The sequence below is a fragment of the Pieris rapae genome, chromosome 4 (assembly GCF_905147795.1).
Source record: "Pieris rapae chromosome 4, ilPieRapa1.1, whole genome shotgun sequence".
NCBI lineage: Eukaryota > Metazoa > Arthropoda > Insecta > Lepidoptera > Pieridae > Pieris > Pieris rapae.
In genome coordinates this window covers 1143950-1169238 of record NC_059512.1, presented here as the reverse complement: position 1 = coordinate 1169238, position 25289 = coordinate 1143950, and the positions used below count along the sequence as shown (strand labels likewise).

General features: G+C 33.0%; 3 protein-coding genes across 4 annotated transcripts in view; 2 read left to right on the top strand and 1 right to left on the bottom strand.

The window, feature by feature from the left end:
• The window catches only part of LOC111004130 (formin-like protein), a 72179-nt gene extending 52251 nt beyond the window's left edge, over nt 1–19928 (top strand). Inside the window, exons 3-19 of one of the 2 annotated variants that reach the window (XM_045634752.1) lie at nt 5027–5106; nt 6054–6193; nt 6705–6928; nt 7396–7563; nt 7989–8069; nt 8801–8944; nt 9405–9521; nt 10089–10217; nt 10628–10739; nt 11146–11501; nt 11980–12184; nt 12374–12946; nt 13514–13692; nt 14062–14163; nt 14441–14545; nt 15961–16046; nt 17375–17510. In XM_045634752.1, coding sequence (XP_045490708.1) covers nt 5027–5106; nt 6054–6193; nt 6705–6928; nt 7396–7563; nt 7989–8069; nt 8801–8944; nt 9405–9521; nt 10089–10217; nt 10628–10739; nt 11146–11501; nt 11980–12184; nt 12374–12946; nt 13514–13692; nt 14062–14163; nt 14441–14545; nt 15961–16041 — 2796 coding nt within the window. In that variant the 3' untranslated portion in view covers nt 16042–16046; nt 17375–17510. Of the gene's footprint in view, nt 1–5026; nt 5107–6053; nt 6194–6704; nt 6929–7395; nt 7564–7988; nt 8070–8800; nt 8945–9404; nt 9522–10088; nt 10218–10627; nt 10740–11145; nt 11502–11979; nt 12185–12373; nt 12947–13513; nt 13693–14061; nt 14164–14440; nt 14546–15960; nt 16047–17374 lie in introns of both variants that reach the window. The other variant, XM_045634751.1, reaches the window with a different exon arrangement.
• A 53-nt stretch (nt 19929–19981) lies between these two features.
• LOC111004126 (phosphopantothenoylcysteine decarboxylase) lies at nt 19982–21078 on the bottom strand. The gene is made up of 3 exons (XM_022274988.2): nt 20811–21078; nt 20463–20660; nt 19982–20329 (listed from the first exon to the last, which is right to left on the bottom strand). Exons 1-3 carry the CDS (start codon nt 20931–20933, stop codon nt 20057–20059), a joined length of 594 nt encoding a protein of 197 aa, XP_022130680.1. The 5' UTR covers nt 20934–21078; the 3' UTR covers nt 19982–20056.
• A 126-nt stretch (nt 21079–21204) lies between these two features.
• The window catches only part of LOC111004125 (GATOR complex protein NPRL2), a 28709-nt gene continuing 24624 nt past the window's right edge, over nt 21205–25289 (top strand). The window contains exons 1-3 of the mRNA XM_022274987.2: nt 21205–21584; nt 21822–21978; nt 22179–22305. Coding sequence (XP_022130679.1) covers nt 21385–21584; nt 21822–21978; nt 22179–22305 — 484 coding nt within the window. The 5' untranslated portion in view covers nt 21205–21384. The remainder of the gene's footprint in view (nt 21585–21821; nt 21979–22178; nt 22306–25289) is intronic.

Here is a 25289-nt window from a genome sequence, read left to right as displayed (position 1 = left end):
TATGTACTTAATAAAATATATATTTAATACAACTAGCGACGTTGCCCTGCATGATATTTTATTTTAAGCGATTAGTATATAAAACCAAGTATGAAAGTACTGCAGCGCCATCTGCCTTTAGCTTCAATGTACCTGATGGGTACGTCAGAAAGCGACATCGTCCGGCGTTACTTCATGGGCTAACAGCTAGGACTAACCTTCTGCAAAGGGCACATGTTATTCGTTGTAGTTAAATAAGAAATGAAATGATGAAATGCATAGGATGAAGTACATAGGTTAACGGACCTTTTTCATTGTACGTTGATTGAACTGCCAATGCCAAAAGTTCTATTATATTATGTTCTATATGTGCCTATAGTTGTTAGTTAATTTCTCGTATTTTCAATATGTATGTGTTTGTTTTTTTTTTGTTTCGTCTGTAAAATCTATTACTTATTGTTCACTCTTGTCAATTTAAGGGTCACGTGTTAAGGGTGGAGTGTTTTTATAAATAAGTAAAATAAAATGAGTTGCTGAGTTTCATCATCGGACGAATGAAGAATACGAAATTCCACCCGTCTGTCTGTTTATCCACAACTGAGTTAAGGCAGTTTTTGCCGCGCACCTCCACTATGTGTATCTAGCTGCCCACTGTAGTATTTCCGAACCAATTCGACTTAGGGTCCTTCAACAAAATGAGTGTTTTCTTAAAGACCGGTAATGCTCTCTCGTTCGTTATATAAATAAAATTAAATATTTGAAATCTAGACCGGCAGCTGGATGTTCAGAACTTCCACGATTATATAATTACATGTATCATTTATCAATGAGTCAAATGATTGCGGAGTCCAGCCCGCATGCAATTATCCCCTGGCAATACTATTTGTTACTGTCTTCGTAAATTGCACTTCCACAGCCGTCTGATGCATGGACTATTGTTTTGCCATGAATAATTCCATTCTGATCTTAATATGACTGATGATAGCGAAGACTTATCCATGATTAACGGTCCAACATTTATTGAGTTTTTATAATTTAAAAAGTGTGCACCAACCAAAATACTTGTCTGTCTCTTTTCATCATGGTCTAAACAGAACTTGTCAGTAAGAGATGAAATGCCCGAATACAATAATAGAAATATCCAATACAAGAAATATATTTAAACACTATGATCTTAAATTATCGTGATTAATGTATCCTTAGCATATAATTCTTTCATTCCTGTGATGATGAAGCATGTCACGATCACATCTCGATAGCTTCAAGCTGCCTTCTTGTCCTTTCCTTAAGTCTCATAGGGTAACTAAAAACACAGAAATCTAAAGGACCAGGCATCATAAGGCACTGGTTTAATGTCGTTCCTGTAATAGGGTTCGTTATTTACGAATGTATATGGGGAACCGAGGCGTAATTTCTACTATCTGACGATGGCCAATGAAAATAAATGAAGGTTGTGTGAGTCAGAGCAATCCGATTGATTGAAGATGTGACGTCATGTATTGTGTGAACAACTATTATGGTATTTGCAATAAAACATTGATTTAATTGTTCATACAGTTTTTGTCGTATATTAACCTTCAAAGTTTTTTTGACATTTACGCGCACGTGTATCGGAACTTATATTTGTAGAGTTTTTTACGTAGTTTTTTTCTTCTATTTTCCCGAGCTCATTTTGTATTCTTTATATATATTGTGAGAGTTTACTGTATTGACGGTATGAACTTTGAATATTTGACAAAAACCCATAGACATTTTGTATGGGAATTTCGATTTAATTTATTTTGTTGTTGTCAGGTTTCCGATGTATTTAACGGTAATTATAAAATAATTTTAATCTTTCCATATGTTCTCGAGTTCGAATAAATCCGATTTTTTTATAATCTCAATATAAAAAATATTAAGATTATGTATTATATCCCTTGTATCAATATGATGAAAGTTTCAGACAGACAAACAGCAAAGATTACATACAATTTGTTTGTTTTACCAGTTACCGTCAAAATTATATATAGAGATACCAATGCTTTTGTATTCATCTGCGATATCCTTAGTTACTTAAAGATACGTTAGTCATACAAAAACTTTATCCACACCAGATCTTTTTATAATAACCAACATTTCAGCTCTCACAAAAAACACATTTTTGTACTAATTTTCTATAAACTACTTCATAGTAAGTCTAAAATCGTCAAGTAATGTCAGCTTTTACATAGAAATTACAAATTATTGCCGCTATCCGCTCGAAGGAAAAGCTCATTCTTCTCCATTACTGGTTGAACATGCCTTGGGGCAACACAATAGTAATTCTCTTACTGATAGTAATCACAAAATCAATATCTGATAAACGGGCTCTAAATAATGGGTTATTCGAAATTGATAGTGTTTTGTTTCTGTGGGAAAGTCTGTAATGGAAATTTGGTTACAATCATGTGACTGCGGTCTTTGTGGTTGTTGATGAGCAGGAATCGGCATAATTGGCCAACCTATTTAAATTATTTTATTTATAGATAGAAAAAAGTATTTTTTGTATTTTATATTTTATCTATAGCTTAGATGTTAAACTTTAATCATAATCTACTATTTTACATACTACCTTAACCCTTTCAAAACTGGCGTGCACAATTGTAGACATAAGATATAATTAAAAAAATAAATATTAAACTCTTAAGCTTTCCGGTTGAAAACTGTTGTATTCATTTGTTCACTTATAAACTACACAATTTAGTACTAGTAACCCCATCTGTTAGCATATTCTAGCGCTTTTTGCCAAGTTGCGACCAGTGCCCGTTCGTGATTTGAACTGTACAGGTAAGCTATTTATTTTATTTTTTTTAAATAAAAATTAGTGCAAGAAATCATCTGGAAAAATTATAAATGGATATCTAATATTATTAGGGTCATGTGTAACGTAATGTTTGTGTATTTTTTATCACCTTATATTAGTAATCTCGATTTTTATATTTGTGCTCATTTGTTCCCATCAGGACTCAACTGAGTTTTTCTCATTGTTAACGGTTTCTTACGAAAATATGTTTTGTTTTTATTTTTAACGTCTTGCTAATCATATAAATAAGAACAATGTATAAAATTAATTATGATATTGTTTAGGTATATTTTCAGATTCAAAAACACCAATATGTTCTCACCGGAGGCGTTACAAGCATTAGAAGAAGGAGATTTTTCTGACTTGTTGTTATCATCTGATGACGAAGATTATTCTTATGAAGATTCAATTCGTACAGCACCCTTAGCTGCTAGAGTTGGAGCAGATATCATTCACCAAAACCAAAGGGAGTTATTTCCACCTGAATCTGATGACGATGAAGGACCTAGCAAATTTTATAAGATTACATTTAGCCACAGGAATATTTAGTTACCCTTGTTTGATAATGTACTGGGAGACAAACATTAGCATTCCCTCACAGCTAATATGACAAGGGACCGTTTTTTTGAATAACGAAATAATTTACATCTTGTTGACAACACGAAAATTCCGGCTGATTGCAAAGATGTATTTCATAAAGTGAGATCCATTTATGATGCTGTTCGGAATCGATGCTTAGAGTTACCACTTGAACGAGAACTTTGTGTTGATGAAAAGATGGTTCCTTTCACCGGAAAACATGTAGCCAAACAATATATAAAAGGAAAACCTTTGCCATGGGGTCTCAAAATCTTTTTTATATGTGGTAAACATGGCCAAGCTTATGATTTTATTCTTTACCAGACCTCCTCTCCAGAACTTGACAGTAATATTGCAAAAAATATTGGCTATGGTGCTTCGATAGTTGTACATCTCGCAAAGAGAATCGGAGAGAGCCAGGGTCATGAGCTTTACTTTGATAATTATTTTTCATCATACCATTTACTACAAATCCTATTAGGCACACCAAAAAAGCAACGACTTACTTTGCTTTACTTTCGGCGTCGTTTGGCTGACAGTTTGGTGCTACAAGATAAATTTTCTATCGCCAAAAGAGATCGACCATCTAGCAGTAGTTCAACGATGCAAATTATACCAAGAAGGCCAGGAGAGATTCGCCCTGCAGCTGAAATTACTGGTGACAGTGTTGGGCATTTCCCTACACATGACGATGGAACTGGGACTAGGTGTAAAATGGTGGGATGCCCATTTTACACCTAGTCCCAGTTCCATAAGTAAAGGAAAATCCCGTGTCAAATGCATAAAGTGTAAAGTACATGTATGCCTAACTAAAGACAAGAATTGCTTCTTGGCCTTCCACACTAGATAAAAATATTTTTTTCCTAATTATTGTTCATGTGCCAATGACTGATTATGCCAATAAAATTATAAATGTTTATTTTTCTTTTATAGAAAGAATTAAACTATTTTAATTCATTTATAATTTGTAATAAAAATGTTTCTAAATTAATATTATTTAATTTCAGAACAACTTCGCATACCTTATTCTTATTACTATGTAGGACGAGAGTCCACAATTGTGCACATTAAGAAAAAATTGATTTTCCCGGAAAGTTTAAGGCTAATATTTTTTTATTTATTTTTTTAATAGTGTCCTGATTATACTTTAGACACATGGAATTTACCAAATCCATCGGATGAAAAAAAATAATTCAGGTCTGAAAGGGTTAAACTGCTATAAACTTTTCTTTCTACACAGTCACAAATATTGAAATTGAGAAAAAGGTTATTATTTTAAATGCGAGTTTCGGTCGTCAAGGCAGAATTCGAAACTCCATCTTTATCACCTCGACGTCCGTCTTTCCACAACTGAGCGTATTTTAAGGTAGTTTTTGCTACCAAGACTATGTGAAACTAGCTTCCCGCTGAAGTATTTCCGAACCAATTAAATATGGGGTCCTTCTAGAACAGAGCGTACCAATTCTTAAAAGCTGGCAACGCACTCCCGAGCCCTATAGCATTGAGTGTCCAAGTGTCCATGCAGTAGTATTACATAACAACAGATGAGCCTCATGTCTGTTTGATCTATGAAAAAATATGATGTGAATAATAATTTTTTGATAGCGGATTTTTTAAATTAATTTTAGACAATTTTTTTTTCAGAAACGAAAAATGGTAGGCGACTCCACCTCCACGCAAGTGCTGCGGGATTTAGAAATATCGCTTCGAACCAATCATATTGAGTAAGTTTAATCTTTTGTAATTTTAAGGCCATACAACATTACGTTTTTTTATTACCAACTTCCGAATAAAACTTGCAATGAAATATAGTAAAAATGTTGTTAGTAGTATTATGACTCGTTTGGGTGAAGGCTTATTTGAATCTCTATATTCATATAGTCAACACAGTCGTTTCCTGCTATTTCTATTAAGCAGATACAGTAAATATACCTACAGAATTATAAATGTCCTATATAAAATAATGAGCAGCAACTCGCGAATATCATTTAGCAAATTAGGGCAGATGCGCATATGTGCAATATAGTTAGAATTGCTTATCATTTCGCCCACTTCTAATTTTAAGGCATTCGTTTGAATTTGATAAGTTGAATGGAAATCCTGTGATTAATCTACATCCTCTCGATTTTTGGCTATCATCTCACGTGATTGTGAATTTGTTAATATTATTATTATTAATAAAAAAACCGTGGCCGTAGGTTTCTGTATGTTATATTCATTTGTCAATCAAATGATGATGTACGCGTAAAGTAATTATTTATTCTTTGACTCAAAACGAGACATTGGTTAATTCAGGTGAAATAATAAGTAGTCAATGAAAATAAAACACTTTTATTTTAATTATTTAATTTTTATTTTTTTTAAATTATTTATTTAGAAAAAGTTACTTGGCCTAATTAATCACAAAATATAGATACACGAAATGTTAAGTTTATCAGAAGAACAAATTTGTTTTATTATAGCTGTTGACGAGTTCTAATAAGAATGAAAATCTTGGGACGTTTACATATCTATCTCTTTTTATCGTAGTGTAAACATAATTTGTCTGATGAGGACAAAAGAGTACTTTATTTTTTATATAACAGGGGGCAAATGGGCAGGAGCCTCACCTAATGTTAATAAAATAAAAGCGTTAGCACCACCCAAAATGCTAAATTACCCCTAATTTCAGATGGGTCCGCGAATTTCTGAACGAGCATAACCAAGGGCTAGATGTGTTGATCGACTACCTGAGCTTTAGACTAAGTATGATGCGGCATGAGCAGAGGATAGCGCTTGCAAGAAGTCAGTCCAGCGATGGTATTCATCAAGGTAGGAGTTCAGACTAAAGTAAAAACAGAAGTTATTTGATCCAGAATCCAACCCAGGACCGGACATCGAGGGGGACATGCCTTTTCTTCTTGATACTATCTAATACATATACCTATTTGTTTACAGCATATATCTGCTATATTCAAACAAAAAAAAAACATTACAAAATTAATTAATATTTAAAAAGTAAGCGTTACAAGCTTGTAAGGTCTGGGCCTCAGATTTATTTGCCTATTTTCTAATAGACAAGGAAACGATCAATCTTCTGTGCCTGACATACGCCGTCGGTTCTTTGTGTCTAAAGCCTGATTTCTCACGACTTTTTTGTTTTACTTACATGCGAGTGTTAAGTGTATAGACTTACATATCTAGACAGAAATGCCATTAGTGCACAGATGGGGCTTGAAGCTACGACTTCAGGCATGCTTAAACCATTACGCTACACTAATTATTTATGGAATTAAGAAAATAAAAAATATATTTAAAAAATCATCATCATTAATTATTACAGTCAACACAACGACCTCGGACTGCAGTGGTCCAACAGAAGGTGGTGCCACCTTAAGCTCCACGTGGAGAAGACGAGCCAGATCAGCTGATTCCGAAATCGAAGGCGCTGGAAGTCCCGCTGTAGCTCGTAGAAGAACGCGACACGCCGCCAGGCTTAACATGGGCGCATCCACAGACGATATACACGTTTGCATTATGTGTATGCGGGCTATTATGAATAATAAGGTAAGATACAAGGAATTTCAGGAAAGATTCTAACTGTCGACGATCAGTCACTTTCGGAGCTTGATCTCTTGGCTTGGAGATTGTTCAGAGGTGGTGTGCAGATTAATATCAGCAGTTGATAGTCTTGGGAGTCGTAGTCAACAAGGTCAAAAACGTGAAAAAAAAGAGACAACGGTCCTAAAATATGAGCGATGGCTCATTCGATTTGGGATCACCTCTAGAAAAATGTTTTTGAAGGATTTTGGTGCAGGTTAAAAATTGCAATTGTTATTAACAAAATAATATAAAAAAATATATTTAGTTTTTTGTTAATAACAAGACAAATATACACTTCTGAAGGTTGATATTTTTAAAAAATAACGGTCCTATATCAAAGGCAAGAAGAAGTGGCAGGAAATTCTGCGCACGTTTAATAAATAACTGTATGTATATAAAAATTTTAATGTTATATTTTTATGTAATTTTAGTACGGCTTCAATATGGTGATACAACACAGAGAAGCGATCAACAGCATTGCATTATCACTAGTACATCATTCGTTACGAACCAAAGCGCTGGTACTGGAACTGCTGGCTGCCATATGTCTTGTGAAGGGAGGGCATCAGATTATATTATCTGCATTTGATAATTTTAAGGTAAAAATGTTGTATATCTGTAGCTAACTACTTACTACTTTAGTCTGTGCCGACACCGTTATTTGAACGCGGGAAAAATGTAACGTCATCATAGTTCGATAGTATCTTGATTCGTTACATGAAATAATTAAAAGTATATACATTTTGCAAGTTTTTTTGCGTTTGTTACTGTTAGTAATGAAAAGGGACGTAATTATCATTCGCCGTAAAACCATATTTAATGTGGACTACACAACAAATAAAATATGTATAGACTCAGATGTTCAGACTCGTATTGAAATTGAAATAATCAGAGTATAGTCTAAATAACAAATACGTTTCTGAATCTGATTAGATTTTTCGCTTCAAAGAACCATAATAGTTGTGAGAAATTCTTGAGTCACTAGTTCAAATAATTAAATGAATAATATTGTTTTGTATTTCAGGAGGTGGTCGGCGAGCCGAGGCGGTTTCACACGCTGATGGAGTATTTCATGAACTACGACTCTTTCCATATTGAGTTTATGGTAATTATAAAAGAATGATATAATATATTTTTTATAATAATTAAAAATAATTTGCTGTTTCTATCAGATTTGTCTGTTACACTATTTAATTATAGATATAACTAGCTTCCCGCCCCGCTCCCCTTAATGCCTAGTCTGGCTTTTTTTTTCACACCAACATGGAACATTTTGCTACACACACACACACTTCAAAGACCTTAACAAATAAAAAATAAGTCGTTAATTGTATAGGGGTGAAAATTAAGGGTTGTATGTATTTTTATATGTTGTATGATGTATCATAAAAAATTAAAAACAAAAAAGTCGTCGAAAATTAAAAAAAATTCTTCAGGTGGACGCCCCATATCACTTAGGGGTATGCTATTGCATATTATCTATTATATATAGATAGTAGCCGATTCTTAGACCTACTGAATATGCATATAAAATTTGATAAAAATCGGTCAAGCCGTTTCGGAGGAGTATGGTAACTAAAATTGTGACACGAGAATTTTATATATAAGATATTCCTATACAAAAAACTTAATCAGTCTCATTTATTTAAAACAAAATCTCTAGACTATCGTAGACACAAGTAGAAAAAGTCAAAAGAGCAATTTAATTGAAATAGTACAATTTCAATTAATTATACAAAAAATAATATTGTTAATTATTTAAATTGTACTGTTTAGACTGCTAATTAAATGTTTCTTTGTTAAACTTTTTTAAATATATATAATATATTTTTTTAGGTAGCGTGTATGCAGTTCGTGAACATAATAGTACATTCAGTGGAAGATATGAACTTCAGAGTTCACCTTCAGTATGAGTTTACGGCCCTCAAACTCGACGACTACCTCGAGAGGTTGCGGCTTTGCGAAAGTGAAGACTTGCAGGTATTTCTTATCTTATCATTTGTATGTTAATTAAATATTTTATTTTTTGGTAACATTACAACAGGTTCGATAATTATTTATAATCGTCGATGAAAAATTCCCCATAGTAAACTACTAGTACTATTATTGCTACAATTTTACCGTCTAGAGCGATTGCTGCCTGGCTTCAGGTCTTGCATAGTGTACACCTACAAAAAATATTAAAAAATTGATTTAAATTTACAAAGTTGAGTACAGTTTTAATAACTATACTTTTCGTTATTACAATAAATTGTCATATTTTGAGGTAAAATTTTAATAAATAATCAGTTGTTTTTTATTTATTCGACGTATTAACAATATTTTTAGAATAGTAAAAATAATTATTAAAATAAAATAAAAACAAATTTAAAATGTGTGGTCTCGGTGGCCAAGTAATTAAAAATTGATTTACAGCTTTATATATTAAATATAATTCCAGGTACAAATATCAGCGTACCTGGACAATGTTTTCGATGTGGCCGCACTCATGGAGGACAGTGAAACCAAAACAGCTGCCCTCGAGAAGGTCAACGAACTTGAAGACGAATTGGGACATGTGAGACCTTTTATTATGTTTAAGTTTTTGAAGTAAAACTTCTTTAGGCGCATGAGGGTAAAACTTTTACGGATGAAACGTCACGGAGATGTGCAGCGTTTTTGTCGAAAAGGGAGAGAGCAATTGAGACCGATAGAGTGAGAATGAGAAAGGGAGATTGAGAAAAAAGTAGTTACATAGTAGAACTTTAGATGGCAATTTTGTCGCGTAACGTTTTGTGCAGTAAACGCGTTTTTTTATTTATTTATATTATAATTAGCAATGTATGCAGTGTTTAAACAGAATATACATATACATGGAGTGATCATACTTTATTATATGATCATCTGTTGAGGCTTTTACCGTAGTAAAAATTAATTTATAAATATGTTTCACTTCTGACATGTGTACGTGCGCACGCTTTTTTTTTTGCTGTCTTAGCTGGTATTAACTGGCTTAGTACAAATCATTGCTGAAATTCACTCGAAATGGAGAAGAAGTAGAATATCTGTTAAAGAAGTTTAACGAGTTTTTGTTAAATAAAACAATAATCCTATAGAAATTGGACTTATCTCTTGTCACTTTCAGGCACACGAAAGGCTTGCAGCGTTAGAAAGAGATGCAATAGCGAAACTGGCGACACTCGAATCTGAACTCGCTCAAGTAAGGCAAGAGCGAGACCATCTCGCCGAAGCGAGACGACAGGTTGTTGAAGAGGTTAGTCAGCGTTTTATTCAGATACGCGGAAAGATTAAATTGTATTTTTATTGGTATACATTTTAGAGTAATCAAAAAGGTTTTTTAGACTAGTGCTGTCTTGTTCTGCCATTGAAATAGGCTTTGAATTTCAATTTGTATTTATTTTGAAGCTCTGAATCTAAAAAGAGCAGAACTAGTATTATTTTTAGATATCATTCGATTTTACACTTAGCTTTCTTTAAGACAAAAGAAAACAAAAAACTCATTTGATAATTGATTGATATTTAATAATTGAACCTATCCTGTCTTATCATATCATATAAAAAATCGATTTTATAGTAATCGGCCGAACCGTTTTGTTTAGCCACAAACAACGTGACAAGATGATTTTATATCTATGCTTCTTGTAAATATTTTGTAAAATCCAGGTGTCGACGTTGCGGCGAGCGCAGCAGGATTCCCGCAACAGACAGTCCATGTTAGAGTCGAAGGTGCAAGAGCTGGAATCTCTCACCAAATCTCTACCTCGGGGAGCCTCAAGTAAGTTTTATACAGACCTCTAAAAGCCAGTGTCAAGACTTAGTGCTGCCTGGGAGAAAATTTTTCCGAGTAAAGGCCTCCAAAATGAATATCAATAACTAGAAATTTTGACTAAAATTAAATAATTAATCTAAAATTTTCAAAGTTTATTTATTTATTTCCCACATTATTATTCTATAGTATCAGCTATACATTTAGAACTACACAATAATACCAACATCAATAATTCTATAATTAAAATACATTAAAAAAATATACAAATATACCTAAATATTATAACTAATAACGTAACAATAAACGACCACACATACCAATACGCGTGCTTGGATTAATATTATTAACGTAAATAAATAAAACTGTCATATCCATTTAAATAAATTTATTTAAAACCCTATATTTATTTCAGTGGGTGCAATATCCTCCGCGCTCTGTAACGGCAACATGCAAAACGGTTCCACCAATGGCCACGTTTCCCCCCCGCACCTCACAAATGGGGATGTACATTCCCGACTCCCCTCACCACCTGGCCCTCCAGTGCCACCTGTTCCCCCCGTGCCGCAGGTGCCCCAGGCCCCTTCGCCACCCTTGCCCCCTCCGCCGCCGCCTCCCCCAGTGCTAATTCCTCCCCCCGCCCCGCCAGCCCCTCCAGCGCCCGGTCTTATGCCCGCCCCTCATCACACAGACGCAATGACCATAAAGAGAAAGGTGGATACGAAGTATAAGTTGCCAACCTTGAACTGGATCGCGTTGAAGCCTAATCAGGTGAGTGGAAGGATTGGATTGTAAGAGAGTATTACATTGGGAAGTATGGAAGACCAGCAGTAGTCTTGGTAACTTGTAAAAAGATTTTTCTTCATATACGCATTTAATAACATATTATCGATTCAAAGAAAAACACTTTTTAACGGATTATAGTTATGTATTATTGTATTTAAACTTATAATTATTTGTACATAATTTTAAATTTAAACCGACGTTTCGCGTGCTTTACAGCGTGCGTGGTCACGGTGACTGAAGACAAAGGTGTTAAATGTCAAAAAGTATTACAGCTGCAGAAAATGTTGTGTTATCTGTATTTATTTCGGAGTTGGTATCGACAATACCAACTCCGGGGAAATAATACAATAATACATAACTATAATCCGTTAAAAAGTGTTTTTCTTTAAATGTGTAAAAGTTATGTTAATAAAAGACAATACTATATTATCGATTCATTTGATTTATTAAATCAAAACTACAGGTCCGAGGCACAATATTCAATGAATTAGACGAAGAGCGACCACGTCGAAGGATTAACTTCTCCGAATTCGAAGAGAAGTTCCGTATCGGCGGCGCGTGCGCATCTCTGCAACACAACGACGACACTCTGACGTCATTCCCAAGCAAAAGATTCCGCAAACCAGACACCTTATCCCTACTTGAACATACGCGACTTAGGAATATCGGTAAGAATTAGAGAATGTTCTCAAAAGCTTAATCAGAATTTCTCAAACAACGGCGTTGCTGGAAAAAATAAAAAATATGTACTATTGTTAATTTCTTCAGTACGTTTGTAACTGCAGTACCATTTAATAATTTTCTCATCACGCATGATGCAATGATGATCTTATATAATCTGCCATAAATTCTTCCAGCGATCTCAAGGCGGAAACTCGACACGCCAGTAGAAAAAGTAATTGCCGCAATAAACAACCTCGACCTCAAACAACTACCCCTGGAGAGCGTCGAGATCCTCCAACGCATGGTGCCCACAGAGGCCGAGCAGAAAGCGTACAAGGAATACGTAGCGGAGAAGAAGAACATCAACCAATTAACAGAGGAAGACAAATTCCTGATGCAACTCGCCAAAGTCGAGAGGATTTCGGCGAAACTGTCCATCATGAGCTACATGGGAAATTTCTTCGACAACATTCACTTGATAACTCCACAGATACACGCGATAATCTCCGGCTCCTCCTCGGTGAAATCTTCGCAGAAATTGAGGAACGTCTTGGAGATTATTCTCGCGTTTGGGAATTATTTGAACAGCAGCAAGCGTGGACCGGCGTACGGTTTCAAATTGCAATCTCTGGATACGTTGATGGATACGAAGTCGACGGATAAGAGGGTGTCGTTGCTGCATTACATCGTGGCGACGATAAGGCAGAACTTCCCAGAGTTGTTGAGCTTTGATACGGAGCTGTTGTATATCGACAAGGCCGCTCAAGGTGAGTTTATGAAATCTAAAAATTTTGTGGCGCGTTAGGGAAAAATGTTGAGAGTTAATATTTGACATGCGTGCGTACAACGTCACAAAAACCCGACACCATGAAGTTAACTATAGTCGACATTTTAGTGTTTGGAAGTTATACTTCTTTTGGCACATTAGGGAAAAATGATGAGAGTAAATTTTTGCGTTGCGCGCACACCGTCACAAAAACCTGACACCTAAAGACCTGTCAATTATTGAGGGGCTTCATCTCTATAATCTATATGTTTTACAGCATTTTTCATGAAGAGTGTTCGGATTAACACATGCAGATGAGTTTCATCATACATGAAGGCAAAATGAAAAACAACCCTTCGACGTTGCTCATATAAAAAATACAAAAAATTTAAAATTTACTACTTTTATTTAGATTTTTATTACATATTTTTGAAAGCTTTATTTAATCAGTTATTCATATTTTATATTTTGAAAGTAGTCTTTTCATTTCCAGGCAGTTATGAAATTCCTAAAAAATATAGCTACAGATATAATAATAAACATACATTTTATGCAATTTTTTTTTCAGTGTCGCTAGAAAACGTTTTAGCCGACGTAGCAGAGCTGGAGCGCGGTATGGAAGCGGCGAGACGCGAAAGTGAAGCGCGGGACACGCATCGATCTGCGCACGCGCACGTACTCAGGGACTTTATCGCGAACGCCGCGGACAAACTTCGGCGGTTACGGCACGAGACCAAACATGCACAGGTTACTACTGCTTTTTTATTATGCTCATATATTCTTCAAGATATAGGTAAGGTTAGTATGGTATGGTAATATAGTAGTAAATATGATAGGTATTTCAAATAAAATAATTCGAGTTACTAAAAATTTAAATTCAGTTTTTTTATTTAATAATTGCTTTGTCTTATATATTTGAGAAGATAATTCGTGTCTTAATACTAACAAGATAATTGAAACATAAATAGTTTTTTCGTTTGATTTTAACCACCTTTCAACAAAAAAATAATTATTTAATTTTACATTGAAACGCGGAAAAAAGGGTCTAAAAGAAATCGCTTAAAAGCCCGTTGCCATATTTTGAATATTTGTTATTGTATAATATAATTTTCTCAGGACTCATTCGCATCATGCGTGGAATACTTTGGCGAGGCACCACGTGGCTGTGACGCCAATACTTTCTTCTCGCTTCTCGTCAGGTTTACGAGGGCGTTTAAGGTTCGTTACCTATGATAATTACATAGCATATAATGTTTTATAACTTTCAATAATAAAATTTAGATAAACATTCAGAAGCACAAGGAACTAACGAATTATGACTTGGAAAAATACTTCCTATAGTTCATATGAATAAACTAATAAATACTTTATAAATTTAATCTTCTTAGTGATGACTCAGTTAGACAAATTAAAATGAGTGTAGTTGGTTTGTTTTTTGATGATTTTTAGCAAAAGCAGAGCTTTTTATATTTTTACCTATTAACATTTCATTTAGCAAGCGGACATAGAAAACGAGCAACGCCGTCGACTAGAAATGGCCGCGCAGCAAGCCGACCACGTCGACCCTAACAAAGTCAAGTTCGTACAGAAGAAACAACAGGTATTCACTATATAACCTTGACCTTATAACATTTTAAAGCAATTCACAGATTCCGGAATACATAGCGCTATCCGATTCCAATAAATTATAGAATTTGTTAGTAGAAAAGAAACGAAGATCATTTGTTTGTACTTGCTTTGATTCCGTTTACTTCCAAATATTGTGCGTATACATACTTCAAATAGTCGTATAGTACGCAAACTTGACGAAACTATGGGTTATAAAGTTGTAAAAGTGAGATTCAGAAACGGAACTTAAGTCTGACTCTCATACGTCAAAAATTTATTGGATTTTGACTTACGAAAGTCTCGACTCTGAATCGACCTATGACCTGCTTAATTTCCGGTTCATATTGATTCCATTTGTTGTATTAATCGGAGGAATCTGTGAATTTTCTTTACGTATAATGTACAAATTAATTATTTGGCTATGTACAGATATGTATAATTGGCTTTCGTTACTTAAATTAGCTAAAACTCACCTTTCATAATTAGTATTTATATACGTAGATGATGTTTTAAAAGATATTTAACTTTAATCTTACAGTACAAATTTTCTAAAATAGATTTAGATGATGGCAGGTCTATTTGAAGATATCTTTTGCAAATTTTGAAATAAATAAGGAATACAGACATACGTTTTAATTGGATAAGTAGAAATATTTTATTTCCGTTGAAGTGACCGCGATGCTTAGTAATTCTTTTTGTATTGCATTTTTGAGAGATATTTAATTTTATGTAAATGTTTTATCAAATCAAAAAAACGAAATTCAACATTTTAATATGATCGTAAAACTAATAGCTTCAATGCTTAATTGGTGTTTGGAATCGTGCGTTTTAGTAGTTGCATTTTTATAATAATTTTTGCATTTCATGTAGATTTGATGCGTAGCAATATTTACGTGCCAATACTTTTTAACAGACTGTAAATATTGCTACACAATTTTCGACTAATTTTTATTGTGAAATCTGATCACTTGCAAAGTTTCTTATAATTTTTAAATCAAAATTTTGTTAAAATGTCATTTATTTTACATATTTTTGAAATCATATAATTTTATTTGCAATGATTTGGTTTATTTTTTTAGTTGGTTTGTCATCTTGAATCAGAGTGATTTCATTATTATGGTGATGGTTTTGTGAATATGGCAACATGTTTTTATTGCACTTTTTTCTTTAATATCACGTTTTTTTAAGTCATTAAATTATAATTTATGTATATAAGATCATTTTAATACAGTTTTGAAATTAAGTTTTACGGAAACATAACTTAGAAGTCGTTTAAAGAAAATAAATGTCGAATTTCCTTACGACGACCACGTTATTTCAGCCTCAGGATTAGGTAAGTGTCGTAGAAATGTTGCCATATTTACATAAACGTATCTGGTGATGGTAACACCATGTTAATTCTCACAGAGGTTTAACTACGCGGCCGTCAGCGCCGGCCTCTTGCAGCAACAGTTGTCTCAGTTGAGACACAGTTTAGACTCTGTCTAGATGACGTAAGTCTGATTCGGGTCCCCTGTGTGTACTAACCTCGGGTTTGTTTAGTTATTTTAATTGGTGTTGTATAGGAGTATTTCTTATTTAGAAAGATCAATTGATAATTCATTTTATTCAGTCCTTAAACTACCTTCAGCTATCTATGGGGATTATTGTGATCTTTGTGCATGTGGCAGATTATATTCTACAGGCCACAGGAGACTATTGTAAGTGTTACATAATGTTTGACAGGATGACTGGCTCAAACTTTAGTAAAGTATTCCGTATAATGGGCAGAGTGAATTTGTCTATACCCGGAAAAGCTATTTGTTCAAAATCCAAATTACATTAATCAATGTCGCTCCAACCTTTTCCAACCAACCTCACTCGAACCTACAACTGCAGGGATAAGTAATTCAAAAATGCATTTGATAAAAAAACAAAATAATGTTATAACAAGGTATATCAAAATATTAGATAATATTTATTATTAGATAATATTGTAATTCCGAAAATATTGGTAGAAACACCGATTAAAAAGGGTAACTAAAGAAAGCATGTTATCCAAATGCATTCAGGCTTTTTTAAACCTCACGCGGTCACAGCATGCACACATGACACCCGGGTTTATGAGGAAACTGTAAGAATATAGAAAATCGACCGTGGTATGGATTCGTTAAACTGTCACGAATTTCGAATGAAATCTTATACTTTACGACGAGACTTGCAGACTATTATTATATTTCTGGTCGTTTTAATTAAATGCTAGAATATTATTGATTATGATGTTTGATAAATTTTATTAGATAATTCAATTGTATTTTTCTTAGTTGTTGTTGTGAAGTCATTCACTTCAAGATGACTTACTTGTCATATTTATAATGTGAATTTGTTTCCAATGCTGCACTGCATGGATGTACAGGGCATGTTAATTTTTCAAATACTTATTGTATTTATGCACTTTTTATAAACCTTGCGTAATCTAGTTTTGTAATTTTTTGTATTAATCGGAAGACTAAGTATTTGTATAGCAATATATATCACGCTATTTGTGTTTGCTTTAAAACTTTACATTAGTTACTGAAGAGGTTTATATACGTTAGTAATTATTTGTCATGTTTGTAAATTCTCTATGGTATTCTTAGTTCTATATTTACTTATCCGCTATAATGCACGAAAACACCGCTTGAAAATAATGTTGTTTGTGCATATGACATAAATATATTATATATAGTTGGTCCTATATTTTCCTGACAAATTCCAAATCCAAAATTCCGAAAATATTTTTGTTTAGTTTCCACAGATCTTACTCGTGTTTTTTTATAACTAATCCTATACAAATTTACAGGAAGCTGTCATCAACGAATTAAAAACGAAATCACAGGCTGTCGGCGAAAAGAAACTACTCCTACAGGACGAAGTATACAATGGTGCCTTAGAGGACATACTACACGGGTTACGAAGTGAGCCGTATAGGCGCGCAGATGCGGTTAGACGCTCGCAAAGACGGCGAATCAACTCCCACAGACTATCCAAAGGCTTAGAAGAACTGGATGTATGATATGAGCTGGAATCCAGCGACAAGCTGGATTTCTCAGTACAAAACGCGGTGATGTCTATCAACGAACGCTGCGGCGTTTATAAAAAACGCCGCAAAGACCTAGAAATGGTGCACAAGAAGCCGATCGCGATATACAACATCGAAGACAATATTGACTTTTGTGATTTTCAAACCCGTAAACCCAAAAGTTCCACCTACAAAGTCGCCCCAACTGATCACCAAGTTGAAGAAAGGTGTGAACTGATCAAATCCACGTATGATGTGATATCGAAATATACACGGGCGATGTTTGACAAAACAAATGAAACGGTTGTGTGAGCGTCTGTCGTCGCACTATTTTCAATATGACAAGGGGGAATGTGCGTTTACTTTTACTATTTAATACGACGTATGAAAAGGCTTATTAGCTAATCATATTTGAACTTTTTGGGGCGAATAATTCTGGTGGACCATATATTGATCATGCGTAGGTTTTCCCTAAACAATAGCGACTTTTTGATCTTTTGCTCTTAGCGACACCGTTCACAAGCTGTGTTGCCAGTTTTGCATATTTCACGAAATTGCAAAATGTAATGTCCGTTAGTTTATAGCCAGTATTAAATGTACAAAGTATATTCTGATACATATTAAGCAACGTATAGCCTACACTTAGATTTTGTACCGATAGAATAAGCATTTGATACGCCCACGGTTTATTCCACGCATATTTTGCTATTTAAATATACAATTTTCGACTTCTATACAGGATTTTAAGACCGGTAAATTGTATTAAAACGACCTAAAAAGTTTTTTTTTACATGAAAATGAGATTAAAGAAAAATTTTAACTGTATTTTGCGGCGTTTTTATCTTAGAGAGGGCTGCCAGATACAAATACCACGGACTTGTTTATATGTTACACACACCAATAAATAACAATTTTAACTGGGGTGTGGTATGTTTGAAGACACTGTATAAATTAAAGTAAATATGGCAGCCCAAAGATGAAAAAGAATGAGTGAGGACTTGTATCCATGATTATGTAAAGTTACGAAAAAATGAAAATTAATGAAGTTTGGACGGAGCCGCAATTTTTTATGTTCTTAAATTAAAGTTAGATTTACTTTTAAAACATAAAATTTTGATATGCCTAAGCCTTAAAATACGCACATATTTTTAATTGTCACGATTGTACTGTGATTTGCGCGATCGATTTTTGTGCATTTATATTTAGCATTTGTACCTAATGATAGTTCAAAGTATTTTAAATTTTTTACATGGCAATATTTCGCTTGTTAAATTACCGCATTGTGATACACTGATGATAAAGACGTTAATTTTATTATCTACAATAGGATAGTCTTATAGAAGACACCATCATGACATTAGTTAATTCTGCACAATTTACTTTGATGACCTTATATTTTATTGATTTAAAATGGGATTGAATGCAACTGATCTGATTAGAGATATTCATTTTCCAATGTTTTGTAAATAATTTTATTTGTATAGCAACACTGAACTGAATAGGAGCTGGTAGTGTAAATATAGTACATCTCAAGCAACTTGAGTTTTAACTTGAAATATTGTTTTTTTTTCAGATGAGTGTTGCCATACTTTAAGTTAAATTTATTTAATGGAGAATTAAAATAATATATTATTTCCAGTTTGCACAGTTTGTATTAGTGTGAAAACGCATTATTACCTTTTGAATACATAATTATCCTATGCATATGAAATTCTAAATTGGCAAGCAAGGATATTTTGGAAAATACTCAGAATAATGTGGTTTTGCAAATTAGGTGCTTTCTGCACAATATTGAGTAGTTTTATTATTTGGTAAGCAGACGGTTCTGGTTTTTGACAGGGTTAAAGGCTATTAGCACAAAAAGTGGTTGTTAATAATTTGTTGATTGATAAAGTTAATAGGGATTTTGTTGGAGATTGGAAGTGTAACAAAATATTCATTATCAACTATTTAGTAAAATTAAACAAAATCATCAACTGCATGAAACTTGAAAATTTTATGGGTAACATTTTTTTTACCAAAAAGGTAAAAACTAATATAAATATACCTTTTACACAGATTACAGAAAATTAAACTTACAATCAAAATTTACTATGAAGCAATTATTTTAAAGTTGTGCTACATTTAATACTTTGCATTAGATATTTGACAGGTTTAGAATTTACAAAATGATAGTAACTTCCAATCTACAATGAATGTTTTGAATCTCATAATAGGAATTTCCCTGTAATGGTTTATGTGATGTATAGTTAAAGTTTTAATATTTTCGCTCATTGCATGTACGCTAGAGTTAGAGACAGTATTCAGTGATGCAATAAACATACATTTTACATTGGTTTTTATTTAATTAAAAATTCACTCCACACAATCAAACAAATAATATTACCTATATATAAATAAATTGATCTCCATTCTGAGGGTGTAAATGAATTTTATTGGTTCTTTGGCCCACTAGTGCCAGTCTTATCCTTTTTGCCTATAAAGCCTATCAGCCGTTTCTTTAATTTTATCCACAATGGTGCCAACATCAGCCATTCCACCTACTCCAACATCTCCGCACATCAACAATTTGCTTATTGGTGGTATCTCCTCATATCCCCAACTCTTTAATTGTGCAATTTGTGTTGCTGTTATTGGATGTTCCCACATTCGAGTGTTCATAGCCGGACAGAATAGCAAAGGTTTTTTTAAGTCCCATGCTCTAACTGTGCAGGTAAGCATATTATCACATATTCCCTGAAAATATTAAAAGTTAAATTATATTTTTTTTAAACTAACCAAGTTCCATGATGAATTAAGAAAGAAGTTTATTTTCAGAAAAAAATTAACTAAATGTAGCATTAACTAGAATGTGGAAAGAACTATTTACCGTTGATAATTTTGCCAATGTATTTGCATCAAGAGGTGCTATAACCATTATATCAGCCATTTTACCTAATTCTATGTGCATAACAGGATCACCTCGCTTCTTCCATGTTTCCCATTCACAGGTATCATCATAAATCTTACTTTTTATCTCATCAGTTTGAAAAAAATGTTTAGAGTATTCAGTTGCTATGACATGAATCTGAAAATTTATTGTTTTAGTTTTTAAAGTTTCAAAAATTTCTTCAAAATATCCTTAACCTTAGAATAGGAATAATAATTGAATAATATACTTACTCCAAACATAAATTTTGTTTTGTAATAATACTATAATGGAAATTAAATACATTACTTGAAATTTATAGTCCTGTAGTTTTTCATTTAATTCCATCAAACTTTTCTCCAGAATAGGTAGTTTTAATGCCGCTACACTTCCAGTAACACCTATAACAATGTTAAAAGATCTCTTTTCCATAGTTAACTTTTTTATTTGATTTTATTATTTTTATTTGCATTGAAAATAATTGAAATGGTCCTCGTTTTTCTTCCGGAAGGTATAAAATGTAAACAGCGATAAGGTGTATTTTACGGTTTACCATCATAGTTTTTACAACTGACATGCGGGCCAGTCACTAACAAACTGTAAACGTCAAAGTCAAAGCTTTAGTCTCATGTCCGCAACATTATCAAGCCTGTGTCGCTTAAGCTGTCAATGTCGAATTGATAGAAATTCGACGTTACTTTAGTTTTTTTGGCAGTTTTTCTTGGACTGTTGTATTGATGAGTGTTGTGTATTGTTATGGTTTATTATTTACGAAACAAGTTTCTAATAATATTTACATAGAATTTGATTAGCTATACTAAAGTTCTAATGATTAAGTGACAGGTGTTAGTTTATAGTTAATATATATGTAGTGTGTCAGAAAATGGAGGGAAACTCTAAGTTTTACGAGGGCTGCGGTCAGGAGGGCCCAATTCGATGTATATTTTTGTGTGAATTCCATCCAACAGCCGGGCCAAGAATTACTTGCCAAGTGCCAGAGAACTATATTTCTAAAGAAATTTTTGATACTGTCAGTCATTATATCATACCAAAGGTGCAATTGCAAAGATGCACCCTCACCGTGTAAGAAAAATATACTATATCTCATACATTTTCTTATGTATCTTAGAATAATTTAAAAAAATTGAAGCTTCTAGTATATTATTATTCAATATTAAATTAAAACAAATTTGAATATGTACTATATAAAATATTTATTTGTATTAAGAAACTTTCTTTTAAAACTGGAAATATTTTTATCAATACATATTATTAAAACTTTCACATTACTAAATTAAATTTTATATTTTTTAATTGCAGTACACTTTTGGGTTCAAAAATTCTTGGTTTTCCAGTCAGGATCGACAATAAAAAGTATGCCCGCAATGCATATTATTTTAACCTGTGTTTTGTATGTGATGCCTGGGCCAGAACAGTGCACTTGGAACCACTTGTCAAGAAACTTACAGAATATTTGGTTAGTTAGGTATATATATTATTAAATAGCTCTAAAATCTAAACTAAACGCAGTGAAATAAAATATATGTAAAAAATTTATATAATTTGTAAGTTAATCAATTTTACTCTTAATACTTACATTTGTTTATTTTAAAAGAATATGATCTACATTTTAATAAGATATAAAATTATGTTTTGTTTTTAACTATTTGTCAACAGTTATCAATGGAATTAGAAACGGAATGGCTTTCAAAGCAATCATTATCCGGAGATGCCAAAGAGCTGAATGGACTCATGAGGCAGGTTATGCAGGACATAAACTCTAGAAGAATGTGCACATTAACTGGTAATATGTTATTCTATTATCTAATAATTAACTAAAAGAAGTAACACCGGGGATACTTATGTGAAGTAAGCTTTCATATAGCCATCTATTTTGAACACACCAATCTATCCTGAGTGATTGAAGTCGAGTTTCAATAGGGCATCGGGCAGACTACATCTGTTACATTGATAATTTTCGTATTAAGTTATGTATAGATCAGCTATCTAACACTTCTATCATATCACTAGTAATTGTTACCACAGCTATACGGCATTACTTATTAAGACACTAAGTTTATCCTAAACCTTAATAATAACAAAAAAACTGTGTCTTCTTATGGTAACGAGTTAAACGTTAGGCGTTTGGCGTAACAAGATAAAAATCTTTACAAAAATTTTATCTTTGGCCTTATTCTGTTTGTAGAAAAAACGACACTAACAATGAAAAGAACTAAAATTTCTACTGTAGCTAACTTCAGGGTGTCGTTTTTTGTGACGGTGTGTGCGCATCGCACAAAAATTCACTCACATCGTTTTACGCGCCAAAACAAGTATAACTTCAATAACTTAATCTTATTATCAACCAATTAGTGATTCGACGACAATTGTCGCTCTAGATACAAAATGCTAGCCAATTATTATGTTTCAATGCGCTAATTAAACGAACATTACCATAACACGACTTAATTACTAAGCTCGTTAGTAATGATTTTCTTATCAACAAATGTGAACACAAATTAAATAAATATGTGACAAATAAAACTTTATCAAAAATAATAATATGCATTCTGCCGCAGGCCGCAGCTATGAAAGAGCCGATAGCTGTAAAAATTGAAAGATTTTCATAATAGCGAATAACCATCTCAATCACTTCAACTTTCTAACAATAAAAATCATATGCATTTTATTCGTTTAGGAACTGCGATACCACAGAGACGTCAAACTTACACGATATATATTTTATGAGAAGTTAACTTTGTTTATTTACAATACTGACAGTATACTTATATAGTTTATATACAATACGGCAACCGACATATATCCAAAATATTGAAGATATGTGTTATTCAATCATCTTCCTCCCATCGTTATACTGAACTCCCTGGTACTTGTAGTTCTAAAGATCCCATTTACAACCGAACACAATAGAAAAGTTTAATTATTTGCAAGTCTCTGAAATGTTCTAGCTTCAATATATCACTATATGAGGGCAAAAGTTAGGTAAATAAGCTCCGATAAGTGCCAGACTGATAATACCAATATACTCTTATCATGTATTACATTTAATTAAGATAATTTTGACATTGATTTTAGTACATAATTAAAAATGCATAATTTTCTATTTATAATTTATTTATTTCCCACATAATTATATCTTTATAGTTACCTTCTACTAATTTGAAGAACACACTATTACCTAGGTATAATGATTATTCTACAATTATAAAAAAAATATATATATTTATACATACTTAGATCTTATACCTAGTAACATAACAAACAGCTCCTGTGAACTCAGCGAACAAACAAATTGGACTTTCTCGATAGAAATCTCTTGTCTCTCTTCTACTGCATTTCCAATTTCATAGGAGTTTTTCGGATTTATACCTTCAGCTGAGTTTCATAATCGGACGTTGATGTAATACAGGTGGAATTTCGTCTTCTGTCCACCGTTCCACAACTGAGCGCTTTTCAAGTTTTTGCCGCGCACTATATGGAATCACGTGCAAATCGAAGTATTTGCAAAATTCGTCTAGAAGAGTGCCAATTCCTGTCGGCAACCCTGTTGCGAGCCCTCTGGTATTTAGGGTGTCCATGAGCGACGTTATCACTTAACATCGAAGAATCCTTCCTCCGTTCCTTCTGTGAGTTTGCCCTATGTTGTATAAAAAATATTGTGTCGCTCGCGTGGTTTGCGCCTTGTTAAGTTGTTTGCTAGGTACATCCAAAAATTGTATTATCTCTGAATTATATCGAAAAAGACGCAAAGATATATTATTCTTGGTTGTTTTAGTTTTATAGGTTTGAATTTAGAACTGCGTAGAAGCATCAGGTATCATATTAATTAACATTTTAACATAAAGTTTACATAATAAAATAATTTAAACATAACTTATATATGATTACTTACTGAATGTCAAGATATTAACATAAATTAGCTATATAATTCTCCTCTTAATATTTTCACGTTTTAGTGCTTAATGTTGTTTTTATATAGACTTTATTTTCGTAATTATAAGATCGTAATTTAAATAGGTGTTTTGCGTCAATAAGAAAATTGTTTGAACAAAAACAGAATTAATCATTTAAATATAGAATTGTTTTGTTCATCAGAGGCTTTTGATTCGTTGACATATTCCTTTATCTGTATTTTCTTCATTTCTTGTGTTATTAATTTATAATATCGGAACGTGGGATGTTTACGCGCCGTAAATAAATTGAATCCCCTTTGTACATTTTCAAAATTAATTAACCTTTCTCGGAGAATTTAATAGATAAAGTCGTATTCTTTATCTACTAAATTCTCCGATATAAACGCGAAAACTTAAACAAAACGGTTTCATATTTAATGAACTGTCTTTTTAACGAATCTTTTAATCATAATTATGCCTTATAGGTTACAAAGTTAGCGAGAGACTGCCATATCAAGTTCATGATAATTTCATATTAAGGATGAAAACTAGATTTGAGCTCATTTTGCTCCAATATTATATAAAACTACATGATATTTGAAGCGATTAGGATTATTAAACAAAGTATGAAAATACTTAATGAAGCGCCATTTGTGAATCTAAACCATCCAACTGGATTATCCAGGGCTCCACCCAAACCCATACAAAAAATGCAAACGGCATAAAATGCAAAATGCATACATAAATCGGTCAGCCGTTTAAGAGGAGTTCAGTGACATACACACGTATAGTAGAATCAAATACATGTGTAAGCTATCCTATCCTTTAAGTTTGATCACACGGTGTGAAAATTTTATTCAAATTGGTTAAGTAG

Bases quoted from the DNA above. Each gene is read 5' to 3' on its own strand.
- LOC111004126 (XM_022274988.2), bottom strand. From the start codon at position 20,933: ATGGAAAAGAGATCTTTTAACATTGTTATAGGTGTTACTGGAAGTGTA. The intron at 20,661-20,810 runs GTAATGTATTTA...ATAAATTTTCAG, and splicing joins TACAGGACTATAAATTTCAA to ATTCATGTCATAGCAACTGA. The intron at 20,330-20,462 runs GTAAATAGTTCT...TAATATTTTCAG, and splicing joins CATTGGCAAAATTATCAACG to GGAATATGTGATAATATGCT.